General features: G+C 41.8%; 1 protein-coding gene and 1 long non-coding RNA gene across 3 annotated transcripts in view; one reads left to right on the forward strand and one right to left on the reverse strand.

Annotated features, from left to right (window-relative positions):
- Positions 1–439: 439 nt before the first annotated feature.
- Positions 440–17404, forward strand: part of LOC141172108 (uncharacterized) — a 49702-nt gene continuing 32737 nt past the window's right edge. Inside the window, exons 1-2 of the long non-coding RNA XR_012252421.1 lie at positions 440–534; positions 7743–7926. This is a non-coding gene — a long non-coding RNA (uncharacterized lncRNA). The remainder of the gene's footprint in view (positions 535–7742; positions 7927–17404) is intronic.
- LOC141172107 (tetraspanin-4-like) overlaps positions 7928–17404 on the reverse strand; it is a 150073-nt gene continuing 140596 nt past the window's right edge. For both annotated transcript variants that reach the window (XM_073655962.1, XM_073655961.1), the window contains 2 exons: positions 11287–11370; positions 7928–11202 (listed from right to left, as the gene is read on the reverse strand). In XM_073655962.1, coding sequence (XP_073512063.1) covers positions 11134–11202; positions 11287–11370 — 153 coding nt within the window. In that variant the 3' untranslated portion in view covers positions 7928–11133. The remainder of the gene's footprint in view (positions 11203–11286; positions 11371–17404) is intronic.

Consider the following 17404-nt stretch of genomic DNA (forward strand, 5'->3'; position numbering starts at 1 on the left):
AAATGGATACACACATATGTGCTACAGCTTCAAGAAAGTAATGTATCTCATTGCAGAGCTGGATTCACAGCTGCACCGCTCAGAACTGCTGTATAATATCCTCCATGTTGCTTCTGTCCGTGCGCTCTATTCTTTCTCCAAGGGGCTGCCGGAAAAAGCCAAACACAATGCATCGGCAGCCTAAAGGGAATGAACGGAGTGATGGTCGAGCATGCCCCCCGTTCTGGTGTGGACCCCCACGTATTAACAAGTTATCACCTATCCTATGGATCAGTGATTGGTTGTGATTAAGGTATTGACTCTCACAAAATAATCTTACTCGCCTCTCCCTTATATAACAGCCATTAACTGTCGGTTACGAATCATTAAGTGAACTGAACCTAAAAAAAAAATCCATTATCTTTCCACATCCGGTAGTTTCACAGCTACACTTCTCCCCGCGGTGCACGCTGAACCCGTGTCTGTGTGTAAGGGAGATGTGACTAATGCAAATTTAATGATGCATCCATTTCCTTCCTGTCACCAGGACTGCAGGTAGCCGATCTCGTTGCCCTATTAGTGAGATCTATCAAGCAGCAAGAAAGCGCCTCCGGTTCTGTTCAGATGAGCCGCTGTTTGCATGCATGGATTTGTGCACCGCTTGCATTAATGAATTATTTGTGGGTTGGAAAGACAGAGAGGTTTGCAAAAGCAAAAGGGAGTTAATGACCATAAACTGCTAGAGTTTAGCAATATGTACTCCTCTAATTAAGGCTTCGGTGAGAAGATATTATGGCTCATTCTTCCCTGCGCGAAGAGGAAGCTAAAAGTGGCGCAGAAATGTGCATATTTAATGGCTGCAAACATTTAAAGGGCAATTACAGTAAAAAAACAAAGTTATTGGAGTACTGAGAACTGCCCCAGAATATAGGGTCCTAAGGGGTCCTTTTACACCGGCTGATATCTGCCAGTAATGGTCGCCGATCACTGATACAGCAAATTAATAGTCTTAATATACCAGCAGCTGCCAATCATAGAGGACATTTTCAGTGGTGAGATGGGAGCCCAGCTCTAAACGCTCTCTCGAGCGTTTGCTCCATTGGCCACTTAGGGAAGATCATTGGATCATCGCACAACAGCTCTCAATAACTTCAATTAGTAGCTGTCTACATCTCTATACAGAGAGCTCCATCTAGTGGAGGTTACAGGCGGCCAAAAGAAACCAATTATCCTGTACAAGGCTCGTTAGAAACAGTCATATTTTGGACTCTGGATTCCTGACATTTTGGCACAATATGTTGTATATCTTCCAAACTTTAGGAAAATTCATACACTTCTTTACATTTTTATAGTAGTGAATGAAGTGACGTGAAGTTTAAAGAAGTCGATGGATAGACTTAAATCTGGCACGCTTGGATAGGCTTAAATTTGGCACGCTAGTCTAGATAGTCATACAAAGTCATTCCACCAATTTTCAAAAGTTAACCAGAAGTGGTCCACAATATGAACCTTATTGGATGACCCTCATACACCAGAGTTGGTTACCTTTCTTCCTTTCGCACCTCCAGCCGCCAGCAACTGCCCCTAGATGGAGCTCACGGCATATGGATGTAGACAGCTACTATTGAAGTTATTGGCAGCCGTCATGCAATGATCTACCCTTAGGTAGATCTACCCTTAGGGGGCACTGTACCAAAAGCTGGAGAGGTGGGGTCACAAGGAATAAATGGTCCATTATGGTCAGTATGGAGCTGCTGGTATAAACACTCTTATGCAGTGGCATAACTTGAAGCTTGTGGCCCCAATGGAAAAGCTACAACGGGGCCCCCAATTTTTGCAAGTCTTTAATAGTAATGACCTTTTCTTTTGGGCCCCCTAGGCTCCATTTTTGTGCCAAATTCTTAAAAACCTTGTGCACAATTTTTGTGCAAAATCGAAAACGCTCTTTAGTTTCATCATTAACCTTTTTTGCGACTTTTTAGCACATGTTCAAAATTTGCGATAAAGTTTCCGACGCACATAAACGGCCTGAATCTTTATTGCATTTGTTCCTTTTTTCGTTTTTTGGTGTTTTTTTCATTTGCGCCTTATTCTTCTTTTAATTTGTGCCCTATTTTAAAGTCTATTTTATACATATTCGCCTATTTTTTTTTATTTATATATAGTTACATAGTTTATAATTACATAGTTTATAAGGCCGAAAAAAGACAAGCGTCCATCCAGTTCAGCCTATTTCTTGTGCACTGCAGCTATTTGCAGCGTTGATCCAGGGGAAGGCAAAAAAAACAAAAAACATGCGGTATAGGCCAATTTACATCATTGAGGAAAAATTCACTTCCCGACACCAATCTGGCAGTCAGATTGAATCCCTGGATTAATTAACTAAGCATAAGATGTAATTTTATTGTTCTCAAGAAAGGCATCCAGGCCTCTCTTGAACTCGTTAAGTGAGTTGGACATCACCACTTCCTCTCCCAGAGAGTTCCAGAGTCTCACGGCTCTGACCATAAAGAATATATAAATATAAATATATTATATAAATATATATATATAATATATATATAATATATATATATATATATTATATATAAGAATATATATATATATACAGTACAGACCAAAAGTTTGGACACACCTTCTCATTTAAAGATTTTTCTGTATTTTCATGACTTTGAAAATTGTACATTCACACTGAAGGCATCAAAACTATGAATTAACACATGTGGAATTATATACTTAACAAAAAAGTGTGAAACAACTGAAAATATGTCTTATATTCTAGGTTCTTCAAAGTAGCCACCTTTTGCTTTGATGACTGCTTTGCACACTCTTGGCATTCTCTTGATGAGCTTCAAGAGGTAGTCACCGGAAATGGTTTTCACTTCACAGGTGTGCCCTGTCGGGTTTAATAAGTGGGATTTCTTGCCCTATAAATGGGGTTGGGACCATCAGTTGTGTTGTGCAGAAGTCTGGTGGATACACAGCTGATAGACCTACTGAATAGACTGTTAGAATTTGTATTATGGCAAGAATAAAGCAGCTAAGTAAAGAAAAACGAGTGGCCATCATTACTTTAAGAAATGAAGGTCAGTCAGTCCGAAAAATAGGGCAAACTTTGAATGTGTCCCCAAGTACAGCTGCAAAAACCATCAAGCGCTGCAAAGAAACTGGCTCACATGAGGATCACCCCAGGAAAGGAAGACCAAGAGTCACCTCTGCTTCTGAGGATAAGTTTATCCGAGTCACCAGCCTCAGAAATCGCAGGTTAACAGCAGCTCAGATTAGAGACCAGGTCAATGCCACACAGAGTTCTAGCAGCAGACACATCTCTACAACAACTGTTAAGAGGAGACTTTGTGCAGCAGGCTTTCATGGTAAAATGGCTGCTAGGAAACCACTGCTAAGGACAAGCAACAAGCAGAAGAGACTTGTTTGGGCTAAAGAACACAAGGAATGGACATTAGACCAGTGGAAATCTGTGCTTTGGTCTGATGAGTCCAAATTTGAGTTCTTTGGTTCCAACCACAGTGTCTTTGTGCAACGCAGAAAAGGTGAACGGATGGACTCTACATGCCTGGTTCCCACCGTGAAGCATGGAGGAGGAGGTGTGATGGTGTGGGGGTGCTTTGCTGGTCACACTGTTGGGGATTTATTCAAAATTGAAGGCATACTGAACCAGCATGGCTACCACAGCATCTTGCAGGGGCATGCTATTCCATCCGGTTTGCATTTAGTTGGACCATCATTTATTTTTCAACAGGACAATGACCCCAAACACACCTCCAGGCTGTGTAAGGGCTATTTGACCAAGCAGGAGAGTGATGGGGTGCTATGCCAGATGACCTGGCTTCCACAGTCACCAGACCTGAACCCAATTGAGATGGTTTGGGGTGAGCTGCACCGCAGAGTGAAGGCAAAAGGGCCAACAAGTGCTAAGCATCTCTGGGAACTCCTTCAAGATTGTTGGAAGACCATTTCCGGTGACTACCTCTTGAAGCTCATCAAGAGAATGCCAAGAGTGTGCAAAGCAGTCATCAAAGCAAAAGGTGGCTACTTTGAAGAACCTAGAATATAAGACATATTTTCAGTTGTTTCACACTTTTTTGTTAAGTATATAATTCCACATGTGTTAATTCATAGTTTTGATGCCTTCAGTGTGAATGTACAATTTTCATAGTCATGAAAATACAGAAAAACCTTTAAATGAGAAGGTGTGTCCAAACTTTTGGTCTGTACTGTATATATATATATATATATATATATATATATATATATATATATATATATATACATATATAGTTCTCCATCATGGGCAGCACTTGGGATTTGCGTATATTTTTTGGCTGATTCATCAATTGCAAATTTTTAAAAAGTTACCAAAATTTGTTGCAAATGTCCTCCAGTCCCTCCCACGGAGTTATTTTTTTGTCGCAAATTTTTCACCATTTTCCGAAATGGGCGACTTCTTGCACGGAAGAAATTAGAGACAAAAAGAAAGTCCATTTTTTTACTGTGCGCAAAAAAACGCTTGCATCATGTTGAAGAATTTGGCGCAAAAGATGATAACAAACGCCACAAAAAAAAAAGAGAAAAAAATCCAAATGATAAATAAAAATCACTCGGGGACGCGAGAGGGCATAATGGGAGTACATTGGCACCAAAATTTGGCAACTTTTTTTTTATAAAAACTTGCAATTGATGAAACGGTTGGAGACATGCAAAATCCCCAGAGATTGAACATAAAAAATAGAAAAATTATTATTGATTGTTTATTATTAATTAATTGATTTATTTATTATGTAAAATATATTAAAAACAAGAGAAAAAGACAAAAAAAAAACGAGATAAAAAAAACCACAAATGCAATAAAAAATTGGAATCCTAAGATCACAGCACAGGGTCCTGACCCCATAAAAGGTCCGTATCTCGCTGCGGTGTAATTACAGCTCTAGTTTCCAGTCCGCTCTGGCAGTGCAGGGGTTAATACTGCAGTCTCCGCTCATTGATCCCCTCCATAATGTCCAGAACACGGGAACCTTGGTCGGCTGCTAAGTAAACGTTCAAACCTGACAGCGTCTATTGATCCGGCCATTATTGTATTTTATAGGATTTGGTGTTAAGAGCCAGGACTATGGAGTCCTCCCGGCATCAGTCAGCTCATATTGAAGCCATTTTTCCTCCGCAGACGCTGTGATCACATCATGAAATAACATTATTAACCTAAATTTCTGCCTAGTTCGTTTACCTCTGTGTCCCCTATTAATAATGGAAGTGACATTTAACCGCTCGCTTGCTGCAATCATTGCACTGATGATGAAATGTGCATTAGCATCTATGCAAGCAAATTGGACAATCGCATAAATTGCAATTCCTCTATGCAGTTGTATCATACTTGGAACTGCTGGGATTGAGGCTAGCTCTAGCCACAGCAATTTAGCCCCTGAATGGCGACCGTGGCATCTAAGCGGTTAGACAGCGGGTGCCTTCCATCATTCCCCATTCACTGAAACCTGATGGGCTGAGTAATGACGGACGGGGATCGGGTGGGACCCAATTTAGACCTCTTCTATATCGCCCCTTTAAGAAGGCGTGGGTTCTTAAAAAGGGTTTCCCACTAAATCCATCTATCTCCTATCTAATAAATGTATGATTGCTGGGGGACCCTCAATGATCCAGGGGCCAAAAACTCCTCTCCTGGCACAACCATTTACCATCTATATCTTTTGTATTACTGGGTCTATTGCTTGCTGCAAAATGAGTTATCTGAGAATCCGTCAGTGAGTTTATCCCAATGAGAGAGTTTGTAATTCTTCCGTCTTTTTTTCTAAGCTCCTCTGTGCTGATTTATCACCAAAGACCACATCAAAGTTGAGCAAAATTTACCAGTTAAACCATCTTCACTAACTTTCTACTTTGTTTGATAAAATGTGAATATTTTGTGCTCATTCTGATTGTTAAAAATGTATAAAACTTAATAAAAACTACAGTTAAAAAAAAAGAAGTTGATATGAACTTTGATAAGGTTATAAATGAACACAGAGGAGCTCAAAAAAGACAGAGAAGTTACAAACTCTCCCAGCATAATAAACTCACTGATAACTCATTCTGTACTCAGAACTTGTAAAAGTCAAAGGGCCCCGATACATCATTTACACTTCTTTAAGACACTTTTCTTTTCTTTCTTTTTTTGTTTTGTGGCATTCGTTGATGTTGTTTCTGCACAAATAACGCCTACGGTTCATAACTTGCTTTTTACTTTTGTCATGTTTCGAGAAGTTTTAGAGCAAAAAATGGCACGTTTTGCTTAAAATGTTGCAAAATTTCGCAAAACATCCAAAAGTTCTTAAAATGACTCCCAAAATAGGAGGGGGGTATGTAATACATTCTTTGAAAATGTATTGACTTTTAAAAAGTCACAAATGCTGAATCACCCAAAAACTCCAAACTCCAACAAGGAACATAAAAAAAACACGTATAACATAGACTTTAAAAAAGGTGTGAATTAAAAGGAGAATAAGACGCAAATTAAAAACAGACGCAAAACTAGACAAAAAAGGCGCTAATGCGATAATGAATCGGGGCCAAACTGTGCAGCCTAACAGCAACAATGATTTTTAGCTCAAAACTCAAAATTGTTTTAATATTTATTGCATAAATCAATAGTACACGGGAGAATAAGGAACTTTGTAATGTATCTTATCAGAGAAATCTGCTTCTTTCTCCTCCTGGACTGATCATTCATTCTCAAAATTCTCAATTCCCAGGTAAAATTTGTATCAGTGAAGTCAGATTTTCCCATTAATGAGATAGGAGATGGCAGTTGGAGCTCATAAGGTTCTATGTAGATGAGGGAGGAGCTAGAGACAGCTCCTCCTCCCCTGTGCATAGGAGATGACAGACGGAGTTCATAAGATTCTATGCAGAGGGGAGGAGGAACTGTCTCTAGCTCCTCCCTCCATCTACATAGGAGATGGCAGTTGGAGCTCATAAGGTTCTATGTAGATGAGGGAGGAGCTAGACACAGCTCCTCCTCCCCTGTGCATAGGAGATGACAGACGGAGTTCATAAGATTCTATGCAGAGGGGAGGAGGAGCTGTCTCAATTTCCTCCCTCCATCTATATAGAACCTTATGAGCTCCAACTGCCATCTCCTATGTAGATGGAGGGAGGAGCTAGAGACAGTTCCTCCTTCCCTTTGCATAGAATCTTATGAACTCCATCTGTCATCTCCTATACAGAGGGGAGGAGGAGCTGTCTCTAGCTCCTCCCTCCATCTACATAGAACCTTATGAGCTCCAACTGCCATCTCCTATCTCATTAATGTGAAAATCTGACTTCACTGATACTTTACCTGGGAATTGAGAATTATGAACATGAATGATCAGTCCAGGAGGAGAAAGAAGCAGATTTCTTTGATAAGATATATCACAAAGCTTCTGATTTTCACGTGTACTATTGATTTATGAAATAAAAATTAAAATGGCAGTTACACTTAATGTATTAAAAAATAAATAAATTAAAAAAAAATCTGTATTAAAAAAATAATAAATAAATAATAATTTAAAAAAACTGTCCTTAAAAGTCCCCCTTTAAGCTAAAAATCACACACACATTATATAAATTGATTTTTTTTACTAATTTATATTGGACTACCAAGCGTGCATGACTTCATTGGTTAATACTGTACATCAATATTGAAAAAAAAAAGGAAATAATGCTGATTTATAGAGGTGTTAATTGTTTTCACATCCTCCGCTGTACAGGTGCAATATGGAAGACCCAGGGAAATACATTGGCGGTTAATCTAATTATCACTTGTACAGGAGGTGATGGCATCACAGGGAATAGAAAAGATCAGGCTTGTAAAGTACTAGGTGCTGCGAGCGCTGCGGTCCTAAAGAAGCCCCCCCCCCCCGGACCGCCACACAAAGCATCTCCAGACATGGAGTAAGTATAATACATGTTTTATTGGCATATTACACGGATCTGGATAATTGACATACTTTGTGCTGAGTTACTGCTTAGTATTTACACTCTGAGCGAATAGGGCAAAAAAATAAAAATAAAATTGGACATGGTGCAGGGTAAGAATAGAACATAGGGTACATCGGATGGCACAAAGGCACCAGCTGGAGAAAAGTAAAGAATGAGAGGCGATAATATGTTGGGCGTAATACAACTTCCAACCAGCAGGGGGTGTAGGTTGTAATTAAAAACTAAAAACCTATGAAGCCATTGGAAGGTGAAGGCCGAGATGTCATATTAATTGTCTGCAAAAATTAAAGCTTAATTTTTTATTTTTTTTTTCATAAAACAATAGTACACATGAAAATAAGCAACTTTGTAATATATCTTATCAGAGAAATCTGCTTCTTTCTCCTCCTGGACTGATATTTCATTTTCAATTCATGGGTAAAATCTGTATTCCAAGAAGACAGATATTCAATTTGAAGATAGGACATGACAGTTAGTGCTTATGAGGTTCTATGGAAGGGGAGGAGCTAGAGACAGACACAGACATTCTATTGAAAAGACAGTTACAGTTCTCCATAGAACTTTATGAGTAGCAACTGTCATCTCCTATCTCAGTAATGGGACAATCTACATTCACTGGTGCTTATGAGATTCTATGGAGAGGGGGAGGAGCTAGAGACAGATACAGACATTCCACTGCAGGTTATCTCAAAATGACTCTTCTTCATAGAACTTTATGAGCATCAACTGTTGTCTCCTATCTCAGTAATGGGAAAGTCTGTATTCACTGGTACTTATGAGATTCTATGGAGAAGGGGGAGGAGCTAGAGACAGATACAGATATTCTACTCCAAGTTCTCTCAAAATGACTCTTCTTCATAGAACTTTATGAGCACCAACTGTCATCTCCTATCTCAGTAATGGGAAAGTCTGCATTCACTGATGCTCATGAGAGTCTATGGAGAAGGGGGAGGAGCTAGAGACAGTTACAGACATTCTACTCCAAGTTCCCTCAAAATGACTCTTCTTCATAGAACTTTATGAGCACCAACTGTCATCTCCTATCTCAGTAATGGGAAAGTCTGTAGTCACTGAAAACAGATTTTAGCCTGGAATTGGGAATTTTTAGAATAAAAGCTCAGTCCAGGAGGAGAAAGAAGTGGATTTCTCTAATAAGATTTATTACAAAGTTGCTTATTATCATGTGAACTATTGATTTATGGAAAAAAAAAATGCGTTTAAAAAGATTATACAGCATTAGAAAAAACATGGCTCCTTTCTTTCAAAAACAGCACCACACATGTCCACAGGTTATGTCTGGTATTGCAGCTTCGTCCCATTCTCTTCAATGGTACCAAACTGCAATACCAGGCAAATCCATGGACAAAAATGGCCCCCTATAAGAGCTTGGCTATAGGGTGTATAAGTGCTATGTGCCCAACGTGTGATATCAAAGGTCTAGAAGAAGACACTCCAAATTAAAGGGGTTGTCTGGGACTTTAACATTGATGACCTATCCTTAGGAAAGGTCATCAATGTCTGACCGGTGGGGGTGTAACAGCTGGCTCCCCACTGATCAGCTGTTCCCGGTGTCAGCAGCAACCGGAACTGCTCATTGGCTGCAGCCGGAATAGTGGCCGCGGCTGGGTACTACACGTCCGCCACGTATTGATTTGAATAGGGGTGGATGTGCAGTACTCGGCTGTGGCCACTATACAGTCGGTGAAGCCGCTCCATAAATGAGCAGTTCCGGCCAACACCAGGAACAGCTGATCGGTTGAGGTGCCACCGATGAGACATTGATAACCTATTCTAAGGAGGATAGGTCATCAATGTTAAAGTAGTGGACCACCTCTCTAAGCTTTGGGACCACTGGGGTCTATTCTTCATGGGTTTACTCCCATATGATGATATATCATGATAACAACCAAGATTAATGATGCCGGTGATGGCAGACATGGACATGATCTCTAAAGATGACGGATTGGTCTTTGGAGATGGAGGAACCCTAGTTCAATACCGGGAGGAACCTACTCATGGAATAAAAGGATGACCCAACCTGAGTCAAGGATCTCTTGGTGACCACATTTCCTCTCAATATCTAAAGCCGCCACCTTGGTTGTGACATATGTATGACACATTTTCACTTATACCAGTGGTGACCAAATCCATCCGTCAATGGTAATACCCAGTATAACCTTATTTCCCCCCTATTGTAAGTGGAAGGTATATAATTTATAATACCATGGAAGAAACCTAACCAATCGCAGGATCCACATGCAACTTTAATACCCTTTGAGCCCCTCACATGGACCAAATTGCATCATAAGAGATCGTGACCACAGTTGAGTGGTCAATTTTGCAGTTGGGTTAGAAATGTAGGATGCCGAGAGTTGAGCGGTGGAGTAAATTGGCACCTTATAAATACAGAATAATGAAATAGACAGATAATCCACATCTAAGAATTCAATATCCCCCCCAATGACCCTGTTACACGTGGCACCAGCTACATGGCGGAGCTGCTATGGCACTGACCCACCCGTTGCTCTGTTGCATTTTAGTCCTTAAATTGAGCATCTCATGAATAGATAGATATATACTGGTACATAAGAAAGATCAAAAATACCCACTGCAAACTATAATAATCACTTGCGTCCTCTTCTGCAGTCAGCTGAGTCCAGTCACGAGGTTCTGGTGTTTATGACCGCAGCATGAGATACTAGTTCTATATTTAAGACTGAAAGCTTTTGTGCTATTTCTACATAACCTTGCTTGGATGCCGCGTGGCAATGCCGTGCAGATCATTCTGGGCATTTTTTCAGACCACAATGGATCCATGTATCTGGTCGAGGGGTGAGGGAAGGGAGGAAAGGTCCATTTAATGGCTTTGGTGCTTTAAAAAAAAAAAAAAAAGGAGAAGACAAGCCCTTATTCCTCCATGAAGAGTTCGGAAGCTCTATGTACACGTTAGAAAAGCTGATATCATTTGCTCGTTGGTATAAGGGTAAGATGAGAGACGGCACAAGGTGGAGAACGTCAAGGTAAGACTGGCCCTTGAGGAGATAGAAGATGCTGAATTCAGCTTTGCAGTTCCAGGAAAGCATGAAGATTGTCCTTCATCCAGTTGGGTTTATGTGGACAGTCATACCACTTGGGACTCATCCGTCACAACGTCTGGGATTATTCATAATACTTTTCCGCCTTGAGAACTTGGCAATACATCAACATGGAGAAGATCAAACCAAATACCTGCCAAGACAAGGAAAAGAACAAACCAAGTTTACATCTGTCTTATAAACTCGGTCAAGAAAAGTCCTTGGTGGCCTCACTCACCTGCACGATAAGGATACAGATGCCGAAGATCCCGACAGAAGAGATGTTACTCCCAACCCATCGCTTCACTTTTTCATAGCAGGGCTGAAACACAAAGAAACGTGCCACCATCAAAGAGTGAAATGTGACCTCTTTGGATCACTTTAGTTGACTGTATCAGAGAAGGTCAAAAGGGCCCTCTGCCAAATAATACACCAATATTATAAACCCAGAAGGTCCTTGAGGCCAAACGGAAAAAGAGAAGACCTCATGGAATTCCAGAAGATCTGGAAAGAAGGAAAGTTTTCTGTGCATGACACCTACATGCTCCATCATTAGATGGAGCTCCAGTGACCAAGTGCCATTTATGGGGGAAATCGGAGCAAAGAGGGGGAATCCAATGGACAAGGCCAGGAAAAACAGGAGTGTATTGATCGTGGTCCCAGAGGGTGCGACCGCGACCGAGTCTGTGCGGGAGGGGGGCCCGCCAATGCCAATTTCACCTGGATGTGCAACCACAGATGCACATTCAGGTGAAATGTATTGCGGTGCCGAGACCCATCAGTATCCTGTACTGCAATACACGCCACAAAACATGCCACTTGCCAACCATAGGCCAGCAGCAGATATCAGCTTGCCAGTGACGTCAGACTGAAGTCAGCTGCCAACTGCAGAAGAGGACTCTGGGAGAGGGAAGGTAAGTATAATAGTTTGTTTCTTTTTAAAATGTGCTGGAGAAGAACCGATGGTGCCCAGGATGGAGATATTATACCAGGAATGGGCCCAGGATGGGGACATTATACCAGGAAGGGGCCCAGGATGGGGGACATTATACCAGGAAGGGGCCCAGGATGGGGGCCATTATACCAGGAAGGGGCCCAGGAAAATGGACATTATACCAGGAAGGGGCCCAGGATGGGGGACATTATACCGAGAATGGGCCCAGGAAAATGGACATTATACCAGGAAGGGGCCCAGGATGGGGGACATTATATCGGGAATGGGCCCAGGAAAATGGACATTATACCAGGAAGGGGCCCAGGATGGGGGACATTATACCAGGAAGGGGTCCAGGATGGGGGACATTATACCAGGAAGGGGTCCAGGATGGGGGACATTATACTGGGAATAGGCCCAGTATGGGGACATTATACCAGGAAGGGGTCCAGGATGGGGGACATTATACCAGGAAGGGACCCAGGATGGGGGACATTATACCACGAAGGGGCCCAGGATGGGGGACATTATACCAGGAAGGAGCCCAGGAAAATGGACATTATACCAGGAAGGGGCCCAGGATGGGGGACATTATACCGGGAATGGGCCCAGGAAAATGGACATTATACCAGGAAGGGGCCCAGGATGGGGGACATTATACCGGGAATGGGCCCAGGAAAATGGACATTATACCAGGAAGGGGCCCAGGAAAATGGACATTATACCGGGAATGGGCCCAGGAAAATGGACATTATACCAGGAAGGGGCCCAGGATGGGGGACATTATACCAGGAAGGGGTCCAGGATGGGGGACATTATACCAGGAATGGGTCCAGGATGGGGGACATTATACTGGGAATAGGCCCAGTATGGGGACATTATACCAGGAAGGGGTCCAGGATGGGGGACATTATACCAGGAAGGGACCCAGGATGGGGGACATTATACCACGAAGGTACCAAGGATGGGGGACATTATACCAGGAAGGGGCCCAGGATGGGGGACAATATACCAGTAAGGGGCTCAGGATGGGGAATATTATAGCAGAAAGGGGTCCAGTATGGGGGACATTATATCAAGAAGGGACCCAGGATGGGGGACTTCAGTACATGGGGAGGTGAACAAGTACGTCTTTATAGGATCTAAAGCTAAACAAGGGCCCATACATCTGACCAATATGCAAGTGGGGGTCCATGTCCAAATTTTGCATCGGGGCCTACTGAACTCTAGTTACACCACTGGGAAAAAATGATGGAGTATGTTACAGATATTGCATAAGCACCCAGAGGCTTGAAGTTACATTTCTTCTGTTCTCCGGTCACTTCCACTGCTGCATTTAATATTCCAATTAATTCCATTCATTTGCTGTCAAATCCCATCCGAGATCCCGTAATACCTTGTAATCTGATACACTGCATTACGGGGATTTTATTCTTCTGCATAGCAAAACTCTATTAGTCAGATTTATTAATGCAATTTCGCCATATTTTACTACGTACGACAAAAAGTTTTTCATTGTGTCTGGAAACTATTTTTTTTACTCTAAAGGACAAAACCTAAGAAAGAAAAGTTGCACTAATCAGCATTTTTCCTACTAACACTCTGATTTTTACACCAAAATTGCAGAATCGATCCGTTTTGTCTTTTTTTGCATCGAAAACACAAGCAAAAACGCCTAAAAAATGTGCGTATTTTACACGTCGTTTTTCCTGCCAACATTCTGATTTTTGCTGCAGAAAAATCTGCTGCAAATATTCAACCCAAAGTAATCTTTGTTGCGTTTTTTTACTAGCGTTTTTTTTTTATTCCCTTCACTTGAATAGTGGAAAAACTTTGCAAAAACGCTGAAAGAATTGACCTACTGAAGGCAGCTGAAAAGACGCAAGGGAAAAAAAAAAACCAGCGTGACTATTTTGAAATTTTGCTGGTTCCGCAAAAATGCAGCATTTTTGCAGAAAAAAAATAAAGGTAGCAAAATAAAAAAAAAAAATGCTGCAAAAACCATAAGGTTCAATACTCGCAGCAGAAAAAATACTGGAGTGCTGGCAGGAAAAAAGGAGCTTAAAGTACGAGCATTTTTGAGAGTGTTTTGATGCTTTTTTCCCACATTTTTTTGTGTCCATATAATTAGAAGATCTGACCCGTGAGACTGCGGGAATATTTTAACTGGAATCAACGTGAGACGTAGAAGAGAGGGGAGCGGCGATGGTGACGGGAGACAAGCGTGGGTGCAATCAGCTGCGGCAGGCACATTATAGAACAGACGTGGGCAGCAAACAATAGAAGGGCGGGCGAGAGGGCGAAATGGTCTGCACCTTCTAAAAGTAGAATCAACCGGGTCCCCAAGACTGAGACAAGGCGGGAGATTTCAGGCTTTTGGGGTTTAATATATGCAAAGCGAATACTGTCCAGGCACCGCGGGATCCGGATCATCTAATTTAGTGAGGACGGAACATAAAAATAAATTAGTTGGCATAAATAAGTCGTCATATTGCTCATCATGTCAGATCGTGCAGACAGTCTGTGTTCTGCTTTGGCAGCGCAATTTTACTACAGATTGTACAGTAACCGCAGGATTCGAGGACAACGCAAGATCGCCAGAATAGAAGGAAAATCCAAACGCAGCGTGCAAGCTCAAGCATTTCTTTTTTGGGGGATTGCTTCATATCTGAAAAAATGCCTTGAAAAAATCTGTCCTTACAAGGGGTCCGGCAGTGCAGAAATCATGGAGTCTCTTTGTGACCTTATGTCTAGTTGATATCCCTAAGAGCCTGTAGTGATGTCATCAGGTAGTAGTACTGCAGTGATGTCATCAGGTAGTAGTACTGCAGTGATGTCATCAGGTAGTACTACTGCAGTGATGTCATCAAGAGGTACTACTGCAGTGATGTCATCAGGTGGTACTACTGCAGTGATGTCATCAGGTAGTACTACTGCAGTGATGTCATCAGGTGGTACTACTGCAGTGATGTCATCAAGAGATACTACTGCAGTGATGTCATCAGGTGGTACTACTGCAGTGATGTCATCAGGTAGTACTTCTGCAGTGATGTCATCAGGAGGTACTACTGCAGTGATGTCATCAGGTAGTACTACTGCAGTGATGTCATCAGGTGGAACTACTGCAGTGATGTCATCAGGTAGTACTACTGCAGTGATGTCATCAAGAGATACTACTGCAGTGATGTCATCAGGTGGTACTACTGCAGTGATGTCAGAAAGAGGTACTACTGCAGTGATGTCATCAAGAGATAATACTGCAGTGATGTCATCAAGAGATAATACTGCAGTGATGTTATGAAGAGATAATACTGCAGTGATGTCATGAAGAGATAATACTGCAGTGATGTCATCAAGAGATAATACTGCAGTGATGTTATGAAGAGATAATACTGCAGTGATGTCATGAAGAGATAATACTGCAGTGATGTCATGAAGAGATAATACTGCATTGATGTCATCTGGTGGTACTACTGCAGTGATGTCATCAGGTGGTAACACTGCAGTGACGTCAAAAAGAGGTATCACTGAAGTGATGTCATCAAGAGGTACTACTGCAGTGAGGTCATCAGGTAGTACTACTGCAGTGATGTCATCAAGAGATACTACTACAGTGATGTCAGAAAGAGGTACTACTGAAGTGATGTCATCAGGTAGCACTACTGCAGTAATGTCATCAGGTGATACTACTGCAGTGATGTCATCAAGAGATAATACTACAGTGATATCATCAAGAGATAATACTGCAGTGATGTCATCAAGAGATACTACTGCAGTGATGTCATCAAGAGATAATACTGCAGTGATGTCATCAAGAGATACTACTGCAGTGATGTCATCAAGAGATAATACTACAGTGATGTCAGAAAGAGGTACTACTGCAGTGATGTCATCAGGTGATACTACTGCAGTGATGTCATCAAGAGATAATACTGCAGTGATGTCATCAAGAGATAATACTACAGTGATATCATCAAGAGATACTACTGCAGTGATGACATCAAGAGATAATACTGCAGTGATGTCATCAAGAGATACTACTGCAGTGATGTCATCAAGAGATAATACTGCAGTGATGTCATCAAGAGATACTACTGCAGTGATGTCATCAAGAGATAATACTGCAGTGATGTTAGAAAGAGGTATTACTGCAGTGATGTCATCAGGTAGTACTACTGCAGTGATGTCATCAGGTAGCACTACTGCAGTGATGTCATCAAGAGATAATACTGCAGTGATGTTATGAAGAGATAATACTGCAGTGATGTCAGAAAGAGGTATTACTGCAGTGATGTCATCCGATGGTACTACTGCAGTGATGTCATCAGGTAGCACTACTGCAGTGATGTCATCAGGTGGTACTACTGCAGTGATGTCATCAAGAGGTACTACTGCAGTGATGTCATCAGGTGGTACTACTGCAGTGATGTCATCAAGAGGTACTACTGCAGTGATGTCATCCGGTGGTACTACTGCAGTGATGTCATCAGGTAGCACTACTGCAGTGATGTCATCAGGTGGTACTACTTCAGTGATATCATCAAGAGGTACTAGTGCAGTGATGCCATCCGGTGGTACTTCTACAGTGATGTCATTAGGTAGCACTACTGCAGTGATGTCATCAGGTAGTACTACTGCAGTGATGTCAGAAAGAGGTACTACTGCAGTGATGTCATAAGGTGGTACAATTGTAGTGATGTCATCAGGTAGTACTACTGCAGTGATTTCAGAAAGAGGTACTACTGCAGTGATGTCATCAGATAGCACTACTGCAGTGATGTCAAGAGGTACTACTGCAGTGATGTCATCAAGTGGTACTACTGCAGTGATTTCATCAGGTGGTACTACTGCTGTGATGTCATAAGGTGGTACTACTGCAGTGATGTCATCAGATAGCACTACTGCAGTGGTGTCATCAAGTGGTACTACTGCAGTGATGTCAGAAAGAGGTACTACTGCAGTGATGTCATCAGCTGGTAATACTGCAGTGATGTCATCAGGTAGTACTACTGCAGTGATGTCATCAAGAGGCACTACTGCAGTGATGTCATCAGTTAATACTACTGCCATGATGTCATAAGGTGGTACTACTGCAGTGATGTCATCAGGTAGTACTACTGCAGTGATGTCAGAAAGAGGTACTACTGCAGTGATGTCATCAGCTGGTAATACTGCAGTGATGTCATCAGGTAGTACTACTGCAGTGATGTCATCAAGAGGCACTACTGCAGTGATGTCATCAGTTAATACTACTGCCATGATGTCATAAGGTGGTACTACTGCAGTGATGTCATCAGGTGGTACTACTGCAGTGTTGTCATCAAAAGGTCCTGCTGCAGAGGTACTACTGCAGTGATGTCATCAGATGCTACTACTACAGTGATGTCATCAGGTGGTACTACTGCAGTGATGTCAGAAAGAG

This window comes from Phyllobates terribilis, unplaced genomic scaffold, assembly GCF_046119375.1.
Source record: "Phyllobates terribilis strain yellow unplaced genomic scaffold, ASM4611937v1 Scaffold_12__6_contigs__length_324123572, whole genome shotgun sequence".
In the NCBI taxonomy this organism is placed as follows: Eukaryota; Metazoa; Chordata; class Amphibia; order Anura; family Dendrobatidae; genus Phyllobates; species Phyllobates terribilis.